Raw genomic sequence first — 21,562 nt, forward strand, 5'->3', positions numbered from 1 at the left:
GCCTCGTCTCAGTCACTGGGAGCTAGACCAGATGGGGTTGGTGCTAAGTGTCCCATAGTTACCTCTTCAATTCTATTTCTCTTTTTTATGTAACAGCTTTGAATAACATGTCCCATAAAATAACTTGTCTGCCTCTTGTGGCTTGTATAAAAATCTTTCTGCAGTTTGAGCTCGATGTAGTAGTATTCTTTCCTTCCTTGCTGAAAGTATGAATCACTTCAGCTGTGTAACGTTACTATACAACAGTGCACACAGCTCGTCATGGAGGAACAATGTGTGTATGAATGACTCCTCTGATTTCACAAAATGTCTGGAGGCCGTTATAGATGAAAGGGCATTCTGTAGTTATAAGATAATTAGCTGGACCTGTATATTTTGTTTCAGTTGCAGATTTTTCTCAAATTTTCCGGTGTTTCTCTGTGGGTTTTGTGAACCTTATCATTTATTTTCATGGATTCATCTTATTCTAGTAATTGGCTTGGCACGTCCTACATTTTGGCTTCAGAATAAGTCTTCAATTTTCTACTGTTACCCTAGAATTTCAAACAGTCATGGAGCTGTCTGCACTCAGGCTACACATCTCTGGTCAGACTTTCTTCCTCAGTGCAAAAGACACTGCCCTATCTGTGTTTCTTTTTCTCCTTTACATTGCAGGAGGTAACAGTCTAGTTCTTGGCTTTTTATCTACGTATTTTCTGGCAATTTTATAGGACTCTTCAGGAAGATGTTTAATTATGGAAATGAGGATTTAACAGTGCCTTTCCTAGGGGTCCTTGGAGTACCTAATTCACTGGGACATAAGTTCCCTCTGTAAGGTTTTACCAGTGGATAAACTGAGACATACCAGATGATTTATAAAATAATTTCAGTGCAGGATGCCTGAGTTTCAGTCCTCAGCTCTAACCATGAGACCAGACTATTAATCCCAAGGTTGTGAGCACTTTCTGGAGCCTCTGCCGAGAGCACATGGTTCTGTGGGAACTCCACATCCAGCCCTAGCAAGCCAGCTCTATTTAGCTTCATTTCTCTCGTTACAGTTCAGAAGATTCAGATGTGGCAGACCCTTGGTTGGGAAGCTTTTGTCTCAATTCCTGTTGAGACATAGTTTTTATGGCCCTGGGAAATCCCTTCAGTGGGAGAGCTGATCATTTCTCACTTTGCAATGGTACTTTAAGGTAATGATCTATGCCTCACCACTCCATTCTACTATAACACCCAGGAGAACATATTCTTCAGCTGCCCTGTATTTCAGTTCATCTCAAGCTTTATTTCCATTTTGGTTTTCCCATCAGTCAGCAGTAGACTCCCTGGTGAGTCCATCTGGTGGTTTGTATTCCCAGTTTTCATAAAGAAGTGTCTTTAATTTCCAAAAAGATCCATCCTCACAGCACCTCAAACTAGGGCTCTGTGGTAGAGCAGCAGTGAGCTGCATGCTCCCTTGCCTGCCATCATCTTCCACATGTCCCTGTAGGACAAATCTGGAAGATACTTGCCCCTTTTCTTATGTTGCCTAAGTAGCAGGACCCAAATCACACCAACATACAAACCACTGTTGCAAATGTCAGCTGCACTAGATATTAAAAAATAATAATAATAATAAAATTACTGCAAATGAACATTTGTTTGGCTTTATCAGCTCAGCATTCAGAGTTTCACCTCTTCACATAATAAAAGGAATAAATCTAATTTGTAAAAAAAATGTGTGCATTTTACAGATGCAGCATTTTAATTTCCTGGGCTTTGCACCTCTAAGGCAGAAAGAAGCAGCAACACAAACCATGTGAGACATTACCTCAGCCAGCCTACTGCTGCTTGCGCTATTCCCCTGAACTCATCCAGCGGCATCCTTTTTACATGATCTTATCTTTATATTGCCTCAAACAAAAACTGGGGGTTTAAAAAAGTAATACAGAGACATATTTTTAGCCACTGTGAATCACTGGAGTGCCACAGGTCATATTCACCAGCTGGTCTGACATGCTCGATTGGAAAAGAGAAAGTGAAGTTGGCTGATACTCCAGAATGGTACAATCAAATTAGAAAACAGAAATATCAGGATCTGTCTCCTCTGCTTCCCCCACCAGCCCCTCCCCAGTTCTTTCTCCTCTTTTCCCAGTCTTTCAAGCTGTTTGTTTCACATCTTGAGCCAAGAGGGTTTCCAGCCAAACATGCTGGAGGGTGGTGGTGGTGGGAAGTGTTGTTTATCTGTAGTTACGATACTTTTTTTGTAGAATAGGCAGAACCTGCCTTGCAAACAGAAGAACCGGTGTCCTCAAGGGTGGTAGGAAAACAGGAAGGTAATTGCACAATAAGCCAGCCATCAATAAAAAGCTCGTTTGCTTTTGGACCACTATTTTTTGTAGTATTTTGCTATCTGAAAATTCAGTTTGGTGTCCGATGGTATTTTCAAATGCATTGACATGTCTTACTTCCCCACAGGCACATCTCTGCACTTTTAGAGGTGTAAATGAATGTAAGATTAATTCTCTTTCTCCTCCTGCCCTGGGATGAAGGAGAGCACAAGCACTGTAGTTTCACTGCCATAATACTTTTAACTTAGTATTTGAAGTCAGGCTGCTCTGTGTTTTCTTAGAAAAAGGAGGCTGAAGATGTGATTGAAGTGGTTATTCTTTCAGAAAGGCCACTTCGTTCAATGCAAGCCATAGCAGGAAAATTACTGGTTTCAAAGATTTCCTCAGAAAAGTTTTTCAGAGTAGGCTGGAATTTTTTCTTCAGAAAGGGAACTCCTGAAATGCTGCTGACTACGTTTTATTCTTGCTGAGTTTTCAGAATCAAATGAAAAATATGTTGTGAAAACACTTTCAACCAGTTGGACCTGTTACTTTAGTGTAATTTGGTCACGTTTCTTTTGTAGTGCTGTTTTCATAAAGCCAATCTTCGTGGTCTGTTTGGTGGCTCAGATATCCAGTGAGAGGACAGGGAAATACTGAATGAGATAATCCAGAATAAGAGGAATTGAATGAATTTTTTGCTTTCTAGTAGAGGGGATCACTGATGCCATCAAATAACTAATCTGAAATAACGTCATTCTAATGAGTACAGGTATTTGACAGCAGGTATCTTACTGATTATGTGTCTTTCAGTGCTTGCAGATAAATCAGTACAAAAGAGCTCGAGCTTTGCTGCTTTTAGACTTCACAATCTAACCTGACCTTGGGTGTGTGTCCTGCAAGGGAAATTAGTAATGATTTAGTTATAAGTCACTCTTCCCCTGCTGCCAGAGCTGAGCTGGTGTTCCTCCCACATGGTAAGGGGTACCACAGAGCATTACAAAAGTCTGAACTGCAGGATGAAAAATATTCTCATCCAAAGGGCCAAGTCTTTCTTCAAGGCAAATAAAAACCAGGGACACATTTTAATTTACCACCCCTGTTAAGGAACAAAAGCCCAGTGTTTTGGTAAAGGATTTCACTACTGCAGAAGGTAGGCACTGTGTCGCTCCAGCAGCGAGAGGGATAGGATCACTTCTGGGAGGCTTGTGCTATTTGTATAGCACACTGTGATCCTTCAAGGTGGAATTATGCACACAGTTGTGTATAACTAGTATCTGTCACAGGACTGGGCTCTGTAGAAAATTTGAAAATAGATTAAGACCTTTGTTCTGTCATCTGAGAACAATGAACCCCTTTCTTGTGCCCCTTTCCCATCTTACTCCTCTTTCCCTTTTCCTGTTGTATAAACCGAAAAGAAAAAACCCCAACAATTTATTTATTCACTTCTCACTTCTGCCTGAGACTGTTGTGGTTTTTTTGTGTTTTGTTTTTTTAAAGACCCTTCTTTTGTGAGTTTAATCAGATGCTTGATAACAGAAAAAGCGTTGCTAACTAACCCAGGGTACAAAGAAGCCCCTTCAGAGGAACACATGACCTCATCGACAGGATTACTCTATCACATGAATTCAGACTCCATCGCACACCCAAAATAAATGTTAGGCTCCGCTGGCAGCAAAGTGCTTTATTTGCCTCCGTTCGGCAGGGCATATGCTTTGCCAATGTCTTCCTCAGTCCCTGGGATTAAACGTGTATGGAAATTCAGCCCAGGAGGCAGATTTTCCTGGTCTCCAATAGCCGGCCGTGCACTCCAACGCTGCTGGCTGGACTGTGCCTTTGGGCCATTGCCCTCCTGGAACCAGTCAACCCTGGCACAGGTTTGCAGTCGTGGAGCAAGTCTGGTTTTCGCTCACAGCTCCCATTGTCTGTCTTGGTTTTGTTGGGTGCCGGGAGCCTTGGCAGCCAGGAGCTGACTCTGGGAATGCTGGTGGGGTCACACACAGCACTCCCAAAACTAACCCTTTGCCAGAAGGCGGTACACATCCCTGCCTAATAAATCAGAATTGACACCATTGTACTGCCTCGATGCTCTCAGGGTCTCTAGCAGCTAATACCGAACAGCATCGATATCCTTAGGCTATCTATCCTTTTTGTAGGCACTTCTCAGGAAGAATGTGGATTTCTAGCCAGTCGCTTTGAAATCTCCGTCTGGGTGTAAAGACACCACTTGCATCGCTCCTGTGAATGAAGAGGAGGGCGTGAAGAGCAGTGCAGCTTCCACCCTGGCACGCTTTTGCTGGTTAAGGTATATCAGCAGAGACCTCAGCGTACCTAAGAGAAGGCAGGAAAGGCTTCTGAAGTTGTTGAAGTAAAATTAACTGAAATGGCAAGATCCTATCAAGTCACAAGCTGGTGATTTGGTATAAACCATGTTATCCACAGTCATTAGCGTGCTGGAAGACAACACATCTGTAACTCAGACTGAGATGTATTATTTGTTTCTAATTATGCAAATTTAAAAGTATGCGAGATCAAACACCAAGTTATGAGCATGGTCTGATTAATTCTGCGTTATTCATCTAAGCCACACAGCAATTATCTTCATTCATTTTAAACTTGGATAACTTTATTTATTCTGATGATACCAAAAACAAGTGCTTAAGAACTTTTGATTCCTGTGTTTAATATGAGTCTCTTCCTGTGTCTAGTTGGTTACATGTAACTACTACGTAATACCGCTTTGGATGCTTCTCCTATAAACAACTGTGTTTAAATAGCCATACAGCTCTGGCACAAGCGAAGAGAAGCTGGGATATTCCAGGGTTCAGCAGATGTCATTTCCTCAGGCTCTGATCCTGTAAATGTGAATTCTGCATAACACTTGTGCTACCTGTCTGTGAGACAACAGATGTTGCAAACCCTTGTTCTTGAGGTTTCCCCACTGATTTTCATGATTGTTTTGATTAATTGAGTGTTCAAGCAGTTATGGGAGCATCATGTTACAATGCATGCTGTGCCTTTATGTTTCTTTAAGGGACAGCAGGCTGTCTCTGAAGTTACCTGCAGGAGGTACGTCAAGGGGCAGTGGCCCTGGTGCATCCCACAGGAGCTGTGCCCGGGCAGAAGGGTGAGCAGAAGGTGTGCGGGTTCTGCCACGTTGTTTGCTGCTCTGCATTACTGTGCAAAACACCCCCACCTGAAATAGAAATCTCCTTACAGTAGCACAAAGCATTTCCATACGACTAATCTTCTTTTAATAATGTTAAAACCAGGCTTGTTATTTCATTTCCGCCAATGGTAGCCGGCCTCTGGAATGGCTCCAAAGGAAGCATTGAGTTTATTCTATAAATAATTGCCTAGGTATGGCCTTAACAAGAGTATCTTATACCCAGCAGCCTTAAACAACGTGGTGGTTGTTTCAGAGCAGCTCTGCTCTAGCCAGATTGAATAATTCCCAAAGGGATCTCGTTTGCTCTTTTCACCATCAATCGTGTCTACTCTCTATCTGTGGCTTATTTAGAAGGTGACTGTAATTAAACCTTATTAAGAACTGTAGCCACCTGGCCACTATTTAACATGCTTGAGGCTTCCTCTAATATAGGTGGTATGTAAAAGTGTTCAGAGACAGCATCTAGCATGAAGATCATAGAGCTTAGGCAGAAAAATGGAGAGCAGGGAAAGTTTTTTCACAGGGAGACTTTCACATGAAGTAAAGTCTCTCTAGAGGAGCAATTGGAAACATAAAAAGAGGCAATGTAGTTATTTGCACTTTTTTTAGTGTGCAAATCTCCCACAGACTTATTAGGAATCAGAATGATAATTGACTTGGCTAAACTCATGTCAGAAATTAAGAACGATCTCAGACCTCACCAGTCCCAGCACAGTGCCATTTCCACACGCCTGGCTCTCCTCTGAGTTCTTGCTCCTTTGCTCCTGATGGAGTAGCAAAAGCAGCAGTAGTATGTTCAGGCAGAATTTCTTTGCTTTTCTAATCATCAGTCAGGTAATTCCTAAGAAACTTAAATCAAAATCTTTAGGACTATGAAACTTGGTTGTTGAGCTCAATATCCTGTTATTGCAGGCACCTCAACGCATGATCTGCTTTTCACTTCTGTTTAATTATTGTATGTTTTCATCAGTCATTTTCTCCCAGCAGTATCTCTGCCAGCTGACTCTAATTTTTCATTTAATTCATGAGACTTGCTCATTATATTTAATACTCTATTGATCAAAGGTGTTACTGATACTGGAAGAAGACCACCTCTGATCTCTGAACTTTTGTTCTGCTTTGAAAAGCAGCCAATTCTGTTGTTTAGTTTGGAAAGGTCTGTTCTGTCTCTGAGATCCCGAACAAGGATAGACCTAGAGAGATTTTCCATGGCTAAGAGTACAAAACTTTTGAAACAAAGTAGTTTATAATGGAGTAATCATGCTAATTTAACTCAAAATAGTCACTGTACGACACAAGGTTTAGTCTCTCATGGGGTTTCTTTTATGCTTATCGTTCAGAATTTACCATAGTTCTTTCACATTTTTATGGATGTTGGCTTCAGCGGGTTATTATTCCTTCCCCTTTTGTGGCACTGTCATGCTGATGGCTTTGAAATATGAGCCTTTGCTAAATTCTAAATTGTACACAAAGCAATTAATTAAAATTCCTTCCAAAACAGCCTTGGCGAAGCCCTGTCTATATGCTGCTTTTCAGCCAAGGTAGAATGGGCGGAGGCTAAAATGAATCCAAATAGTTTCATTTAAAAATGACATACAGTAGGATCTGTGAACCAGAGACTACACAGCTTCCCCAAAGTAGAAATGTCATCTAAGAGACAAAGCCAAAAATTAAATACTAACTGGAGTGAGGAGTTCATGCTTAGCTGAGTGATGTTTAATGCAGGACCTCAGGGGCTGGATGGGGCAAAAAACGTCAATGTATTCGTTGTAATTACTGTTCTTGGAAACAGTCTGAGGTATAAATCTAATCGCAATGCTAGTGATCGCCAGGATCTACTGTAGGGTTCTTTTATGGTGATCTAAAATTTGTTTTGTTTTTATTAGTCATTCCAGTGGCATAGGCAAGGCCCTCAGAACGTGCGATGGATGCATTCTGCACATGAACCCTCTGATCTATAAGAACTTAGAAGTTAATCATAAATTAACTGTGCAAATCAGTTCCCATATCTGCATTCAAAGTGCCGTTATTTGTGAGTGTGCTCGCTCGTGTGAAGGTGGCTGCTCTTAGATGTGCGATGCCAGCCCTAGATGAAACACAGGTTGCCTCAGGGTGCATCCAGAGCTCTGAGTTGTGGATGCTTACCCACATCAAACGCAAACTGGCGGTCTGCCCTGAAATAAAAAGTATTTAAGACATAAAGGCAGAATCATGAAAAGAGGTGTGGTATTCGGGTCTGGTGCTGTAAGGTGCTATAAATGCCTTCTGGGAGGTGGTTGTGTTTTAACTACTGCGATGAGACTCAGCAAGGCTGGCTCAGCTTGGCCAGCCTTGCAGTGGGTAAAATACTTAGAGCAAAATGCAGAGGCTTCCCAGAGCTCGGCTGTCTCAGCGCCAGCCTCTCTGTGCTTCAGTTTTCCATATTTAAAGTGGAGGAATGATACTTTGCTTGTCCATGATAAATACAAACTTACAGAGAAAAGGCTTTCTGCTACACCTGCAGCACACATGGACCATGGGGCCCTTGTTCTGGGGCTATGGACATCACTGAACCATTTCTGTAAGGTAAATTGTGATTTTAGTACCTGGTCACCTTGTATCTTCAGACTTCTCTAGTTAAACAAGTCCTTCCTGTTGTTTCCTCTCTGCCTCTCCCTCTTTTTTTGCTGCTGTTGGACACCTGTAGACGGCAAGATCTTTTCGGTTAATGCTTTTATTTCCTTTTAACTTCTAGGAGCAGGTTCATTCTGCAAGTCTGGAGCAGGGTGGGGTGGCAAAGGCTTTCAAACCAGTGCCTTGGCGTTTTGCCATTTATAAAAGGGTGCAGGCGGGTATCACTGCATCCAGATCCACAGTTGTTTGTGGGTTTTCCACGTGCTGGATTTCTTATATAAAAAAACTGTAGAATACAGGCTAGATGTTTTTTCTTCATGAATTGGCCATGGAGGTAGAAGTGAAGCTGTTCAGATAGAGGCATTTCTATAGAGGTTTGAATAGAGGTTTCCAGCGCAGCTTGGAAGCTGGATGGGTTACAGCTCATCACACTGCATTTCATCTGTTCGAACTTTTGAGAACGAGGGAATTGGTTTCTTCCATTTTTCTTTGATAATTATATTCCTTTTTTTCCTCTCTTCATGCAGTCGATTTAAGACTCGGAACAAAATTTCCAAATGATGTGTATTTCCCTTTGGAGCTCCACATCCTAGGGACCTATTCAGATCTGCGGTGCCTAATTGGTGTTGAAACAATTGCAACATTTCTTTGCACACACTTTCTCTGTGAGCCTTGGGAAACACAATGAATTTTCTGAATCACTTAAGATTTGGCTGCCTGAAAATTCTTTTCCTTAGAATGAATACAATGTAAATAAAGAAGGAGGCGGCGGGGGGAGGGGGGGAAGTAACAATTTGGCTTTGATCATTTCTGCTGGAAAGGTTTGGTAGTGATGGTTTAGGACAGTTATGAATTTCTGCTCTTTTCTGTGATTTAATGGAGTTTGACCTACACTGAGTATCCCTGCTGATTCCTTTGCCCTGTTGGAATTGGGAATGGAAAGAAAATGATTTTCTGTAGTTATAAATGTATGGAAACAGCAGTGAAAGACTATGAAGTCAGAACTGTTCGTGTTTTGGCCTGCCATGTCAAAACTTTCAGCTGCCCTCCCCAGTTCCTTTCTTTGAGAAAGTTTCAATGATCCATTTGTGTGTGAGAAGATGCCTGGAGCCTCAAAAGTCACATGCTCTTGGAAAAGCTATGTTAACACTTTTTCTTTAAGAGGTTGCATCTTTTGAAGCCTTGTAAAAATGCATTCTGGCAGACAGTTTCAATTCATTAATCCTCTGTAATAGCGCTGCTTGTGTTCCTTGTAGAAAATGCACAAATTCCCCGTGTCTGCAAAGGGAGAGTATTCCAGGTCAGATCAAATTCCTAACAAGGCTCATTTGTATGGCGATAGACAAAGGGAAGAGCTCCATGATATCATGATGCCCATGCCTACACGCGCACTGCTGGATACCCCAGTCTTGAGGGAATAGATGGCCAGGTCATGCCTTGGTAGAAATTCTTGAAACATGGAGTTTCTTCAGTTAACAGATCCCAGAAAACTATTTTGGGATTGGCAATTAACAAATTTCAAAATGTACCTTTTTGTGCTTTCCGTAGAGGGCTATGGTTCTTCTCCAGCTGAGCCTTCCTCTCTGTCAGAATCCAGCCCATTGCTACTTTTATGCAGATCTTAACACGATGTGCTTAAATCCAATATATACTAACAATATTTGATCCCTTCTTGCTGTAATGTTGAAAGTATCTCTTTAAAGGAGGATTCGTTTTCTTTTTTCTCTCTCCCCCTGCCCCCCTCTGCCTTTTTGAAGTCTAATTTCCAAGTCATGACATGTAGAGGGTGTCTGAGCAAATCTAATCAGCCTTCTGCCTCCTTTGCGAAGGACAGCTGAGATACTTTTTAACACCTCCATTTCTTCATTGCTGCAATCTGTTTTGATTGAAATCACACAGAGTTCTCATCTGCATATTTATCACTCCATATACCCACAAATCATCTCACAACTCTGCCACTCCTGAATTTTCAAGAGAAGCTGGAGTGGTACACTACAACTTTAAACTATGCAAACATTAATTTAGTTTCTCACACCTGCTGGTTTCCAGCAAATATATCTTTGGGGAAGGAAAATTTTCATACATTACCTTTGCTTAGTATTCCCTGGGAGTCAGGATTCCTGGGGTTTTTTTAAAGACTGATTGAAAATTTCCTAGTAAGAAACAAATTTCTAATTAAATGGAAAGGTCCTGAAAAAGTTCTGGTGTTGGGAGGGGGGATGTCTAAACAAAAAATAATAACCTTAACCTTTTTTCAGCTTTTGACAGCCAGACTATGATGTGCTTTCAGATCCTCAGATGAAAGGGCTGCAGTGGAAATGAAAACTATTCCTTTTCTTTGTGCTATTGACAGCCCATCTGACTTCCAGCACATATTATTAAGAGTATTATTAGCTACTGATCAGGTTTTAAACAAGTGTTCTTCCAGAAATGGTCTTTTTATTCTCTTTGGGAAAACATCTAACTTCTATAGTTAGTGTTCATACAAGGCAAGGAATTTTTTTCTTCCTCAATGTGTTTCTGCATCAGCTGGTACTACATAGATGCCATGATTAGCTTGCCAATTCATAGTCTCTTTTTTTTTTTTTTTTTTTAATAGGCGAGAGACCCCTCTAAAGTGAATAATAACATGGCCTGAGCCAGGCAAGACCGAGGAGTAGAGAGGAAACAACAAGTTTAGCCCTTGGCTGGGATGAAAAAATCTGTATTATCTTCATAATCTTTCAGCATGAGGGGCACAGTTCATTAGGATGAGTAATATTCTGTATTAGACAAAGTCCTTGTCAAAACCAGACACATTCTTGGTCCTACAAGCCTCTCCACATACCTGAGAGATACGGTACAAACACACCCAGCTCCTTTTTATATGCGTTACAGCAAGGCCAAACTTATGACGAGAAGTGCCATCTTCTTTTGCAAGCTCTTGCTGCAAGACTTCTAGGTCTTTATTGACAAGTCTGTTAATAATCTGGCAACTGATGTCTGCAAAGAAAATAGAGAGAGTGTGTCTCCAAGAAGCAGGTTTAAAATACAATCTACATGAACTGTTCTGAGGGGAAGAAAATGGGGAAAAACAAAGGGACAACAGAGCCTGACAGTTGCTGTGGCTTCCATCTGTCTCTAGAACAGCCTGTTCCTGGGTGGTCCATCATGGTCTGAGCTATTGTTTAGATATGTTTGAGGAATGGGAGTTAGAGAGAAGGATGTTGTCTTTATTCTCCCAGCCAAAAATATGACTAATGTATAAATAACTGTATGAAAGTGTCTTGTTCTGTAGATCTCAGATCTAGGAGTGGAGCTCAGCTAATCATGCTGGATCCTTGGCAGATCAGATGAGAAACACCTGATGTAAATTAGCTCAGATATCACACTAGGTGTCAAAACACTGAGGTCACAGCTCAGATGCTGGGGAATGCTTCTCCTAGACCATCACAATGTTTCTTCATAAACTTCAAAAGGATGTCAGCTAAGATACATTAAGTCTTCCAGTATCATCTGTAGGCTGAGGTTTGGCCAACTCAATAGAGCAGCGAGCATCCAGTAAAAGTAATGATGTTCATGTGGTTTTCATCATCAGCGAAGGTAACAGTGACAGTGGCTCTTGTCAGAAGTATATTTTTCATTTTCTAATTTTATATTTTATATTTTAAAAATAACAGTTTGTTCCATCATAAAATGATGTGTAAACTCATGTCAGTCAGCAGAGAAGCTGCAATCAATTTTCTTGGTTTGGTCAAGGCACATATTCTTGTAGACTGGGATTTACAAAAACCATAAAGAAATCGATGGTTGACTTTCAGTAAAATTCAGTGGGAATTAGGTGTAGAGCTGCTTCCAGTTTATTCCATTTTCCATTGGTGATACATCTGTCAAGCAGCCTGTCCCTTAAATAGCTGCTTGAGGATTAGGCACCAATTTTAGCTATATGACCCTGTCTCAGGGCAAAAAGTGTGTAGTACATGGAATCTCATTGTATGGAAAGCAATTTGTAAACCCCGAGTGGGAGTGCTTGAGCATAAAATCTTACCTCAAATGCTGTCCTGAACATGTTTCATGAGCTGGCAACCCAATTTAGGGATTGGCCTGAGTCACAAATGAGACCTGGATCATGTCTGCCTCTGTTATTCTTTATTAGCTACCTTGTGTTGTCTTCTGGTGCAGACAAGGGTTGCAGACATATTTGAACAAATGGCGTAAGCGTTAGAAATGGCTTAAAGCTGAATGCTTTTCCATGGCAAGAAAAAAAAAAGCCTCCGCTGCTGCTTGTTTACTTCTGGTTTATTCCCCAATAAAAGGTGAAATTCACTCTTTGTGAGCTCAACATTGTCTACAGAAAATTAACTTCAGTAAAGTGTCTGACGTATTATTGTCATTCTTCCACAAAAGCATCAGGAATAGCATGGGAAAAGAATTATGTCTACACTTTGGGGGAGGCAGAATGGTGGAAGAAGCCAGTCTTTCATCTGACAAATGAATTATCATCAAAACAGTGGTGTTTAGAGAATAAATTGCTATTTCCTCCATTACTGGCATTTCACTAGCTTACAGCTAGTTAAAACACAGTCACTGAGCTAACCGTTTAACCAAGGTTTTTTGGGTGTAGAAAGAAAAGCAAAGTTAAATTGACATTTATTAGGTGTGCTTGTTTAGCCAGTCCATTAGCTGCTTTTCGTTCTCACTCTACATGCTGAGGGGTTGATTCTGCATGGAAGTCAACAGACGTCTCTTAGCTCCCCTGGCTTATATGAAAGGAACAGGGACAGACTGAGGAGGAAGAGGAAATACTGAAGCTAGCTGAAAATAATCAGTTTCAGAAAGAGCTCGTACAGCCCAGCCAGGTGTTTGTACCCATAAGCAAGCTATTGTATTACAGCTGATGGAAGATCAGACAATGGGAAATGTTGTCTAGTGGAAATGCGTATTGGTTGCTAAAAAGATGGTTTTACACCTGTATTGATGTATGGCTTTCTTTCCTGAAGGACTTACATACTCAAAGGATTTCTTTTCCTTGTCTTCCTCTCCCTTTTTATTGTGTGTGCGTGTGCACATGTATTTTTATTGCTGTTTATTACATTGTGCCTCCTTTGTTAGAGTCTCACCTGTTGTATCTCACTACTTCTGAGCTAGAATACTGCTAGCTATGATACAGGCATTGACATCAGAACCTTCAACCTCCAGTGTTCCCCAGAGAGCTCCATTTATCTTCATGCTGTAGACAAATCATCAGTATAGTGAAACTTCTACTGGGCTACAAGCCCTGGAGTTTGGATTCCCAACCAACTGGTATAATTTAAAGCATATGGAAAAGGTCTGCAATGACTTAGTAGTGTCGATATACCTTCTGACAGCCTCTCGAGTTTCTTACGTGAGCCAGCCTTCAGTAGCCTTCAAGCAGCAGACTAATGGGTGAAGGAACTACAGACTTTTACCATCAGTTGAATCATAACAGAACATGTATTTGTTTTAGCTACCTCCATCCCAAAGTAGTGTTTTCAGTTGAGATGAAACTCAGCAGGTGTCTGCTTGAGGCAATTCCACTTGGTCTTCTGCTTGAGGTGGTTAAACCTTCCATACTCCAATATGCTTGCTCTAAATGGGAAATAACAGTAGCTTCCTTCAAGATTCGTGTCTTGTGACACTCTGTTCACAAGCACACTGAGATCTTGGAAAACAAGGTAATGCACTGATGTTATATATAAGAACAAGCTCAGCAGCTTGGGTGAAGTGAGGTGGTACGCTGAGTAGCACCCAGCCACGTTTTTTAAGGATGTCGGCCCACATTTGGTGTCATAGGCCTTTTATTGGGTGGTGTAGCTGTGGTTCATCCCTTACACTGCTCCTTTATCTTTTAGGCAACAAGTGCACGAGGAAAGGAAGGGATATCCAACGTGGTCTGAACTGGCTCTCCGGTTTCTGCTCCAGATTACAAAGGCCAAACATATATAGACTCCATTAGCTTTGAAAAGGAACTGACCACTGCCATGGGACTCCCCACCCAGGTTTTGGCCTGTGTGATCTTAGCTTTGCTGTCCCAGGATGTCAATGGCGGAGTCATCAAGCGAACTATCCGGCAGAAGCGGAAGGCTGGGCTAAACATGACCTTGCCAGAGGATAACCAGCCTGTGGTTTTTAACCACGTCTACAACATTAAGCTGCCTGTTGGCTCCCTTTGCTCTGTGGACCTGGACACAGCAAGTGGCGACGAAGACCTGAAGGCAGAAATTGAGCCTGTCAAGAATTATGAGGAGCACACAGTGAATGAGGAGAACCAGATTGTCTTCACACACCGTATTAACATTCCCCGCCGGGCTTGCGGCTGTGCAGCTGCCCCAGACATTAAGGATCTGCTGAGCAGGCTAGAGGAGCTGGAGGGGCTGGTATCCTCCCTTCGGGAGCAGTGTGCCAGCGGGGCTGGATGCTGTCCTAATTCCCAGGCAGTAGAAGGTAAGGCAGACAGGGGAACTGCTCTTGAGGAAATTCTTGTGCTGGCTGTAGATCTTGTTTAGAGTAGATACTCAGATCTGTTTCGAGAATGAGCAAAAGTCAACCTGTTAAATTTGAACCGTAACCAAAACTGGGAATGTATTTGGCCAGCTTGCAAGATATGTTCATTCACAGTTTTGTGGTTTGATGAATCTGTGGGTCAGAAGTCTGCCTGGGCTGCTTTGTAGCTGTGGCACCAAGCGTGTACGACATTTGGGCAGGGTGACAGTCTATGTCAGAGTTAAGATTAAAACTCATATAGTCCAAGCTCTTGGCTCTATGTTTTGTCCCTTTGAATAAGCTGCCAATGTAACCAGGTTTGCTTCCAAGTTTTCTTTAATAGAAACCAATAAAAATACAGCAGGGCATAAGGCAATAGACAAGCACAAACAGTTAGAGAAGGGGGGGAAAGGTATCCTTCCAGGATTTTTTTTAAACTGTGGTAGGGGATTGCTCAAACAAGAGAGAACACACGGGTCTTCTCAGTAGTACTCTGTCCCTCTGAGCACAAAGCCAGACTCACAGCTGAGGATACACCATGCTGCCTGGCTTTTGATGTTCTGGAGTGAATTGGTGAGTAATGCCCTGATGGAGCAGGCAGGAAAGCTGCTCAGTCAGTTGACGAGGGATTTTGAGAAGGCCAGAGGAATCCAGCGTGCTCGTTTACCAAGTAGTTGGCAGGAGCTCTTCCCTGCTACTAATGCGAATTAAAGCATTCCTGCTAAACTAAAGCTCATCGGAGGAAGATGGAGGGATTCTCACTTAAAAGCTTTGGAGATTCTGGAAGTTATGTCCTGTAGGGAGCTTGAAAAATCAGATCCCTTTTAGGTCATATGTGCCACACTGGTTTAATGTATCCCAGACCCGAGGGGAGTAATGGGTTTTCTGGATCGTTGGTACAGGTCAGCTGGACACAACACCCTATTGCAGCGGACACGGCAACTACAGCATCGAGATCTGCGGCTGCGTGTGTGAGCCTGGCTGGAAAGGCCCCAACTGCTCCGAGCCCGACTGCCCGCGCAACTGCTTCAACCGGGGCCTCTGTGTCCAGGGCAGGTGCCTCTGCACCGAAGGCTTCACCGGCGAGGACTGCAGCCAGGCCACCTGCCCGTCCGACTGCAACGACCAAGGCAAGTGCATGGATGGGGTTTGCGTGTGCTTCGAGGGGTACACGGGCCCAGACTGCAGCGAAGAGCTCTGCTCCCAGGGGTGCGTGCACGGGAGGTGCGTGGGCGGGCGCTGTGTGTGCCACGAGGGTTTCACTGGTGACGACTGCAGCGAGCCCCTCTGCCCCAACAACTGCCACAACCGCGGGCGCTGCGTGGACAACGAGTGCGTCTGCAACGAGGGCTACACTGGCGAGGACTGCAGCGAGCTCATCTGCCCCAACGACTGCTTTGACCGTGGGCGCTGTGTCAACGGGACCTGCTTCTGCGAGGAGGGCTTCACTGGGGAGGACTGCGGGGAGCTGACCTGCCCCAACAACTGCAACAGCAACGGGCGCTGCGAGAATGGGCTGTGCGTCTGCCACGAGGGCTTCGTGGGGGACGACTGCAGCGAGAGGAGGTGCCCAAAGGACTGCCACAACCGTGGGCGCTGTGTGGGCGGCCGCTGCATCTGCCACGAGGGCTACCTGGGCGAGGACTGCGGGGAGCTGCGGTGCCCCAACGACTGCCACAATCATGGTCGCTGCGTCAATGGGCAGTGTGTGTGCCACGAGGGTTTCATCGGTGAGGACTGCGGGGAGCTGCGGTGCCCCGGGGACTGCAACAACCGCGGGCGCTGCGTCAACGGGCAGTGCGTGTGCCATGAGGGATTCATCGGGGTGGACTGTGGCAAGCTGCGGTGCCCCAATGACTGCAACAACCACGGGCTCTGTGTCAATGGGCAGTGTGTGTGTGACGAGGGGTACACCGGAGAGGACTGTGGGGAGCTGCGGTGCCCCGAAGACTGCCACAACCGCGGGCGCTGTGTGGAGGGGCGCTGTGAGTGTGACAACGGTTTCACGGGGGAGGACTGTGGCGAGCTGTCCTGCCCCAATGACTGCCACCAGCGTGGGCGCTGCGTTGATGGGCGCTGTGTGTGCCAGGAGGGCTTCACAGGGGAGGACTGCCGTGAACAGACCTGCCCCAATGACTGCAACAATGTGGGCCGCTGCATCGACGGACGGTGTGTCTGTGAGGATGGTTACATGGGGGATGACTGCTCTGATGGTAGGTTGCAATGTCCCTTTTGAACCACTTCCCCTGGGTAATTCCCCGTGTCCATCCACGTCCATCCAGCAGCCTTGGAGGCTCTGGAAACCTTTTCCATATAGCTGGGCCCTGTTGCCACCTTTCTTTATCATAGTCCAAACAGCTGAATCAGAGCAGTAGCACCAGCAGCAGCAGGATCTTGGCCTCCCTTGCTTTTCAGGGCTATATTGGTGGTGACTTTTTGTGGTCAGCTAGCCAGCAGGCTGATAATGGTGCTGCAGTCCATTTGTTACCTTCAAGTTTGCTCCCACCACAATGTTGCTGGAGCTAGCACCGGCTGGGGTTTGTCACCGTGACCTTTCAGCTTCTCATAGTACCTCTTGATGCTAAAAAAATATTGCATCTGCAAGAAACTGTTCTAGCTACAGAGAAGAGGGAGATGTATCCAGAGTCGTCTTACTAGGTATTCAGCAGGATCAGTCAGTCAAAAGAATAGGGCCTGAATTTTGACTAAAGAATAAGACTTTGCAGGAATGAGATAAAGTAGATAATGAATGTCAGTGAATAAAGAGCCTGGGTATCAAATGTTTCTTACAACCAGGTTCTGGTTCGCTGTCTCATGCTGGATGGATAAGAAAAGTGGCTGATTTACGATGCTATCACTATTGTAGGAGGTGAAAATGAACCACACAGCACTGACAGTATACACTGACAGACCTCAGGGTCTCATTGGCTTTGCTTTGAAGGTAGATCACTGAACTAGAGCCCCGGTGGAGGCAGAGGGCATAGTGGAGGCAAGGCACACAAAAGCAACATCCTGAGGTGATCCGTACGGAGACGACTGCCACCATGGAACAATTGCCAGGTGTTGTAAATATTGCAGTGCAAGCTTTCAGGGTTATTACAGGGGCCTTCACCATCTTCCAATTGGCCAAAGTGATTTTTCTAACCAAAGTAAAACCTGATGTTTACTTTTATATATATATTTATATAGATGTGTGTGTGTGTATGTGAGATCTGACAAAAGCTTAGAGTAAAATCGTGGAATCAGCTGCAGTGGAAACTTAGCTATAAAAACGTGCACTTAGTTTCCCAGTACCACTGACTCTATGGAAATTGATAGAAAATTTTGGCAGCTAGATAGTGACAGGCATTACACTATTAATGAGGTAGTTTTCTTTAGTAGATCCCAGGAGAGAGATTTTGGAACCTAAGACCTTTGTAGAGTAATCAAAGAATATTAGGGGGTGGGAACATTATAAAAGACAATGAGTATCCTTGAAAAGAAATTCCATGTTTTCATCTCCTCCTTCTGGAAGACTCCTAAACCACATTTTGTGCTCTTGTACATGCAAATGTGGAGTAATCTATTGTAAGTATTTACAAAAATAATCATCTTTTATTTTACTTTGGAAAATCTTTGCAAACCCTAGGACTTCTAGCTATAAAATCATGTGCTTCTGGCAGTTGAATTAAACGTCTGAATCCCTAGGGACCCAGCTATAATAGTCTTGTGCAGTAGCCATGAACGGAGGAGCTGGAACACAGTCAGCCATAGGTTGTGTGCAAGTGTGAGAGCAGGAATTGGCTCACGACTTTTGGAGATGTCTGTAGCCTTCATCAGCTGAACATTCCTTTCTTCAAGTGCCTAATTTGTGTGACATGGCTTCCCCGTCCCCTGTTGGTTAGATGATTCTTATAATCTGCTCCTGGGAAAATGTGCAACTGGGTAAGTCATTATTTTCTGAGCCTAGAAAATTTCTTATAAGTTTGTTTTGTTTTTTTTCCCCTTCCTAGTGTCTCCTCCAACTGAGCTGACCGTGACAAACGTAACAGATAAAACTGTAAATCTGGAATGGAAGCATGAGAATCTCGTCAATAAGTACCTCATCACCTACGTCCCTACCAGTAGTGGTGGCTTAGATATGCAGTTCACCGTGCCAGGAAACCAGACAGCTGCCACTATTCATGAGCTGGAGCCGGGTGTAGAATACTTTATCCGTGTTTTTGCAATCCTTAAAAACAAGAAGAGTATTCCAGTCAGTGCCAGGGTAGCAACATGTGCGTTTAATATTCCCTGTATTCATTGTTTTGTCTATTCCATTGTATGTATTTATTTGCATTCCTTTTTTTAAGGGTATTAATTCTTTTGTATTTTCTATTTTCAATTCATTTGCTGTTCATGTTCCTTTCTGTATCGTGCACACCACAGCCATATCTAAACACCCCAGCCTCAAAAGGTGCTCTTTGACTTCTGTCAGTGTGCTCATTTTTAGAGATTTGGGGCAGGATTCATCTTGCTTAGCTTCAAATGTCCTCTCTAGGCTTCTTTGAAGAGGGTAGAAAAAGAGATTTCTAGGGCCAAATTCGTTTTACTCTAAGGTGACATCTAAAATAGGGCAGAGAAAGGTCTCTCCAAAGGCAGAATAACTGGCTGGGAAGAGAGTTTAAACATATTAGCTGCAGATAGCTGCCTGGCAGGTAGTTACAGTGGTGGAAGGATGTCCCACCTGCAGTGCCCCGTCAGTGGGAACCTGTAGCTCATGTAATGATATCCTTTTCTGTCACAGATCTGCCGGCTCCAGAAGGTCTGAAATTCAAATCCGTTAAAGAAACATCTGTCCAGGTGGAGTGGGATCCTCTGAACTTTTCATTTGATGGCTGGGAGCTGGTCTTCCGTAACATGGTGAGGAAGCAGTGTCTCTTGTACAGAGGCCGTACATAAGTGCAAGATCCTGGATTTCTTGTATTTATACCGACTGATTGTCCCATGTGTTACAGAAAAAGGATGATAACGGAGATATAACCAGCAGCTTGAAAAGGCCAGAGACATCTTACATGCAGCCAGGTTTGGCACCAGGGCAACAGTATAATGTGTCCCTTCATATAGTGAAAAACAACACCAGAGGACCAGGACTATCCAGAGTGATAACCACAAGTAAGCACAGCCTGTGTTTGTAGTGCCACCCATAAAACCACTGCTGTTTGGGGTGGCCTAGGGAGGTTTTAAACAAAGAGAAAGCCAAGTTCTACACTGTGAATTGATAGGGTGGAAAAAAGTAGTGTGGAGCTGTTAATGAAGAATACATGAGGAGAAATTAAATCCTGTCCGTGCTACCTGTTTAGAAGAGGAAAGGAAATTTACGTTTAGCTAGCAGGTAGCAAGTGCTATACATTTTTATTCTTTTTTCAAAAAGTACATCAACAGGAACTAGAATTTCTTTCACCCTGGTGATATTTGCATAAAGAAATTATTTAAAGGAGAGTTTCTATTGTGCAGATGGAGAACCTCTTAGGCTGCCTGTCTGTCTTTCCTTTGGCAGCTCCTAATGGTAATGAATTTTGATGAATTTGCTTCTGATGAACTGAGTCCATTTGGCACTTCCTTCAACTATAGAAAGTAAAGGAAGAAAGTAAATGAAGATAATCTTCAGTTGGTAGAAGCCACTCATTTTAATTTTGCTCTGAATCATCAATTAAAAGCACAAGAATGTGTATGATTTTTCTGGCAAAATTTCCTTTAAAAAAACTTTTTTTTTCTTTTTGTTAACAGAGCTTGATGCCCCTAGCCAGATCGAGGCAAAAGATGTCACAGACACCACAGCTCTTATCACGTGGTCCAAACCCCTAGCTGAAATCGAAGGCATAGAGCTCATTTATGGCCCAAAGGATGTTCCAGGGGACAGGACAACTATTGACCTTTCTGAAGATGAAAACCAATACTCTATTGGAAACCTGAGGCCGCACACAGAATATGAAGTGACGCTCATCTCTCGTCGAGGGGACATGGAAAGCGACCCCATGAAAGAAGTCTTTTTCACAGGTAAGAAGCTGGGAAACCAATCCAAACTTCTGGGAAGTAATGTAATCACCATTAATTTCGTACGCTATTTGTATCCTGTTGCTTCAGTTGATAGTTACTGCATCAACACAGAATCAGCACCATTATAGAGGTACATGAAAGTGGAGAATGTTTCTCTTTGCCTTATAGACCTTACTGGCTCGGCAAAATATTTAGACCCCTCCAAGTATCTAAATGTATTTTGAAAATGGGAATTATGGTATTAAGTCTCTTAGAAGCTTTTGCTCATTATACCCTAAATCTCTAGTTCAGGAAACAAATTCCTCTGGATTGCTTGTCTGTCTGCTGAGCTTAATATCTTCCATGGTTCCTATTCAATCTAAGACTTTTCTGTTTTTTTCTAAATGTATAACAGATTAAAGGAACTGCTTTTTTCTCTTCTTAGTTCTCCAAATGTTTTCTGTTACGCTTTTAAAAATTGACTTTGCTCCTTAGTGATCCTTGGAATGCATTATGAAAGTGTGGGTCCTTTAACATGTTGGCCAGGTTTGAGGCATTAAGGTAGCTGTGTAAATGATACATAGACAGTTACCCCCTTTTTCATCCTAAAATGAAAAATGTGTTCATTCACAGCACAATTTGAGTCTACTATAGGTCTGAACAGGGAAAGCCTGTTGAATTTTTACAGAATATTCATCGTTTGTTTTGAGCCTTAGAGTTCCTTTCAGCCATGAACGCAAGATATTTACTGAACAGAAATTCTGGAGATGATAAATTGTTGTTTCTTGGCAGCCTTTTTCCTTTTGAAAGCTGATGTATTTATAAAGGAAAAATAGTATTTTCAGCCTAATATGTTTTTTCCACAAGCTTGTTTTGTAATGAAAAATAATTACTAAAATTGAAAATGTTACTTTTGTCCCAGGAGACATAAAGCTGAATTTCTTCCACTGATGTTTTCTCCAAAGCTAGTGAACTCTTCATTTCATGCTAAAATAAATCTGCGTGATGT

General features: G+C 43.0%; 1 protein-coding gene across 3 annotated transcripts in view; it reads left to right on the plus strand.

Annotated features, from left to right (window-relative positions):
- TNC (tenascin C) overlaps positions 1-21,562 on the plus strand; it is a 72,188-nt gene that overhangs the window by 10,568 nt on the left and 40,058 nt on the right. For all 3 annotated transcript variants that reach the window (XM_040606434.1, XM_040606432.1, XM_040606433.1), the window contains exons 2-7: positions 13,926-14,517; positions 15,459-16,769; positions 18,549-18,812; positions 19,322-19,437; positions 19,533-19,689; positions 20,305-20,574. In XM_040606434.1, coding sequence (XP_040462368.1) covers positions 14,055-14,517; positions 15,459-16,769; positions 18,549-18,812; positions 19,322-19,437; positions 19,533-19,689; positions 20,305-20,574 — 2,581 coding nt within the window. In that variant the 5' untranslated portion in view covers positions 13,926-14,054. The remainder of the gene's footprint in view (positions 1-13,925; positions 14,518-15,458; positions 16,770-18,548; positions 18,813-19,321; positions 19,438-19,532; positions 19,690-20,304; positions 20,575-21,562) is intronic.

This window comes from Falco naumanni, chromosome 9 (assembly GCF_017639655.2).
Source record: "Falco naumanni isolate bFalNau1 chromosome 9, bFalNau1.pat, whole genome shotgun sequence".
NCBI classification, from domain to species: Eukaryota; Metazoa; Chordata; class Aves; order Falconiformes; family Falconidae; genus Falco; species Falco naumanni.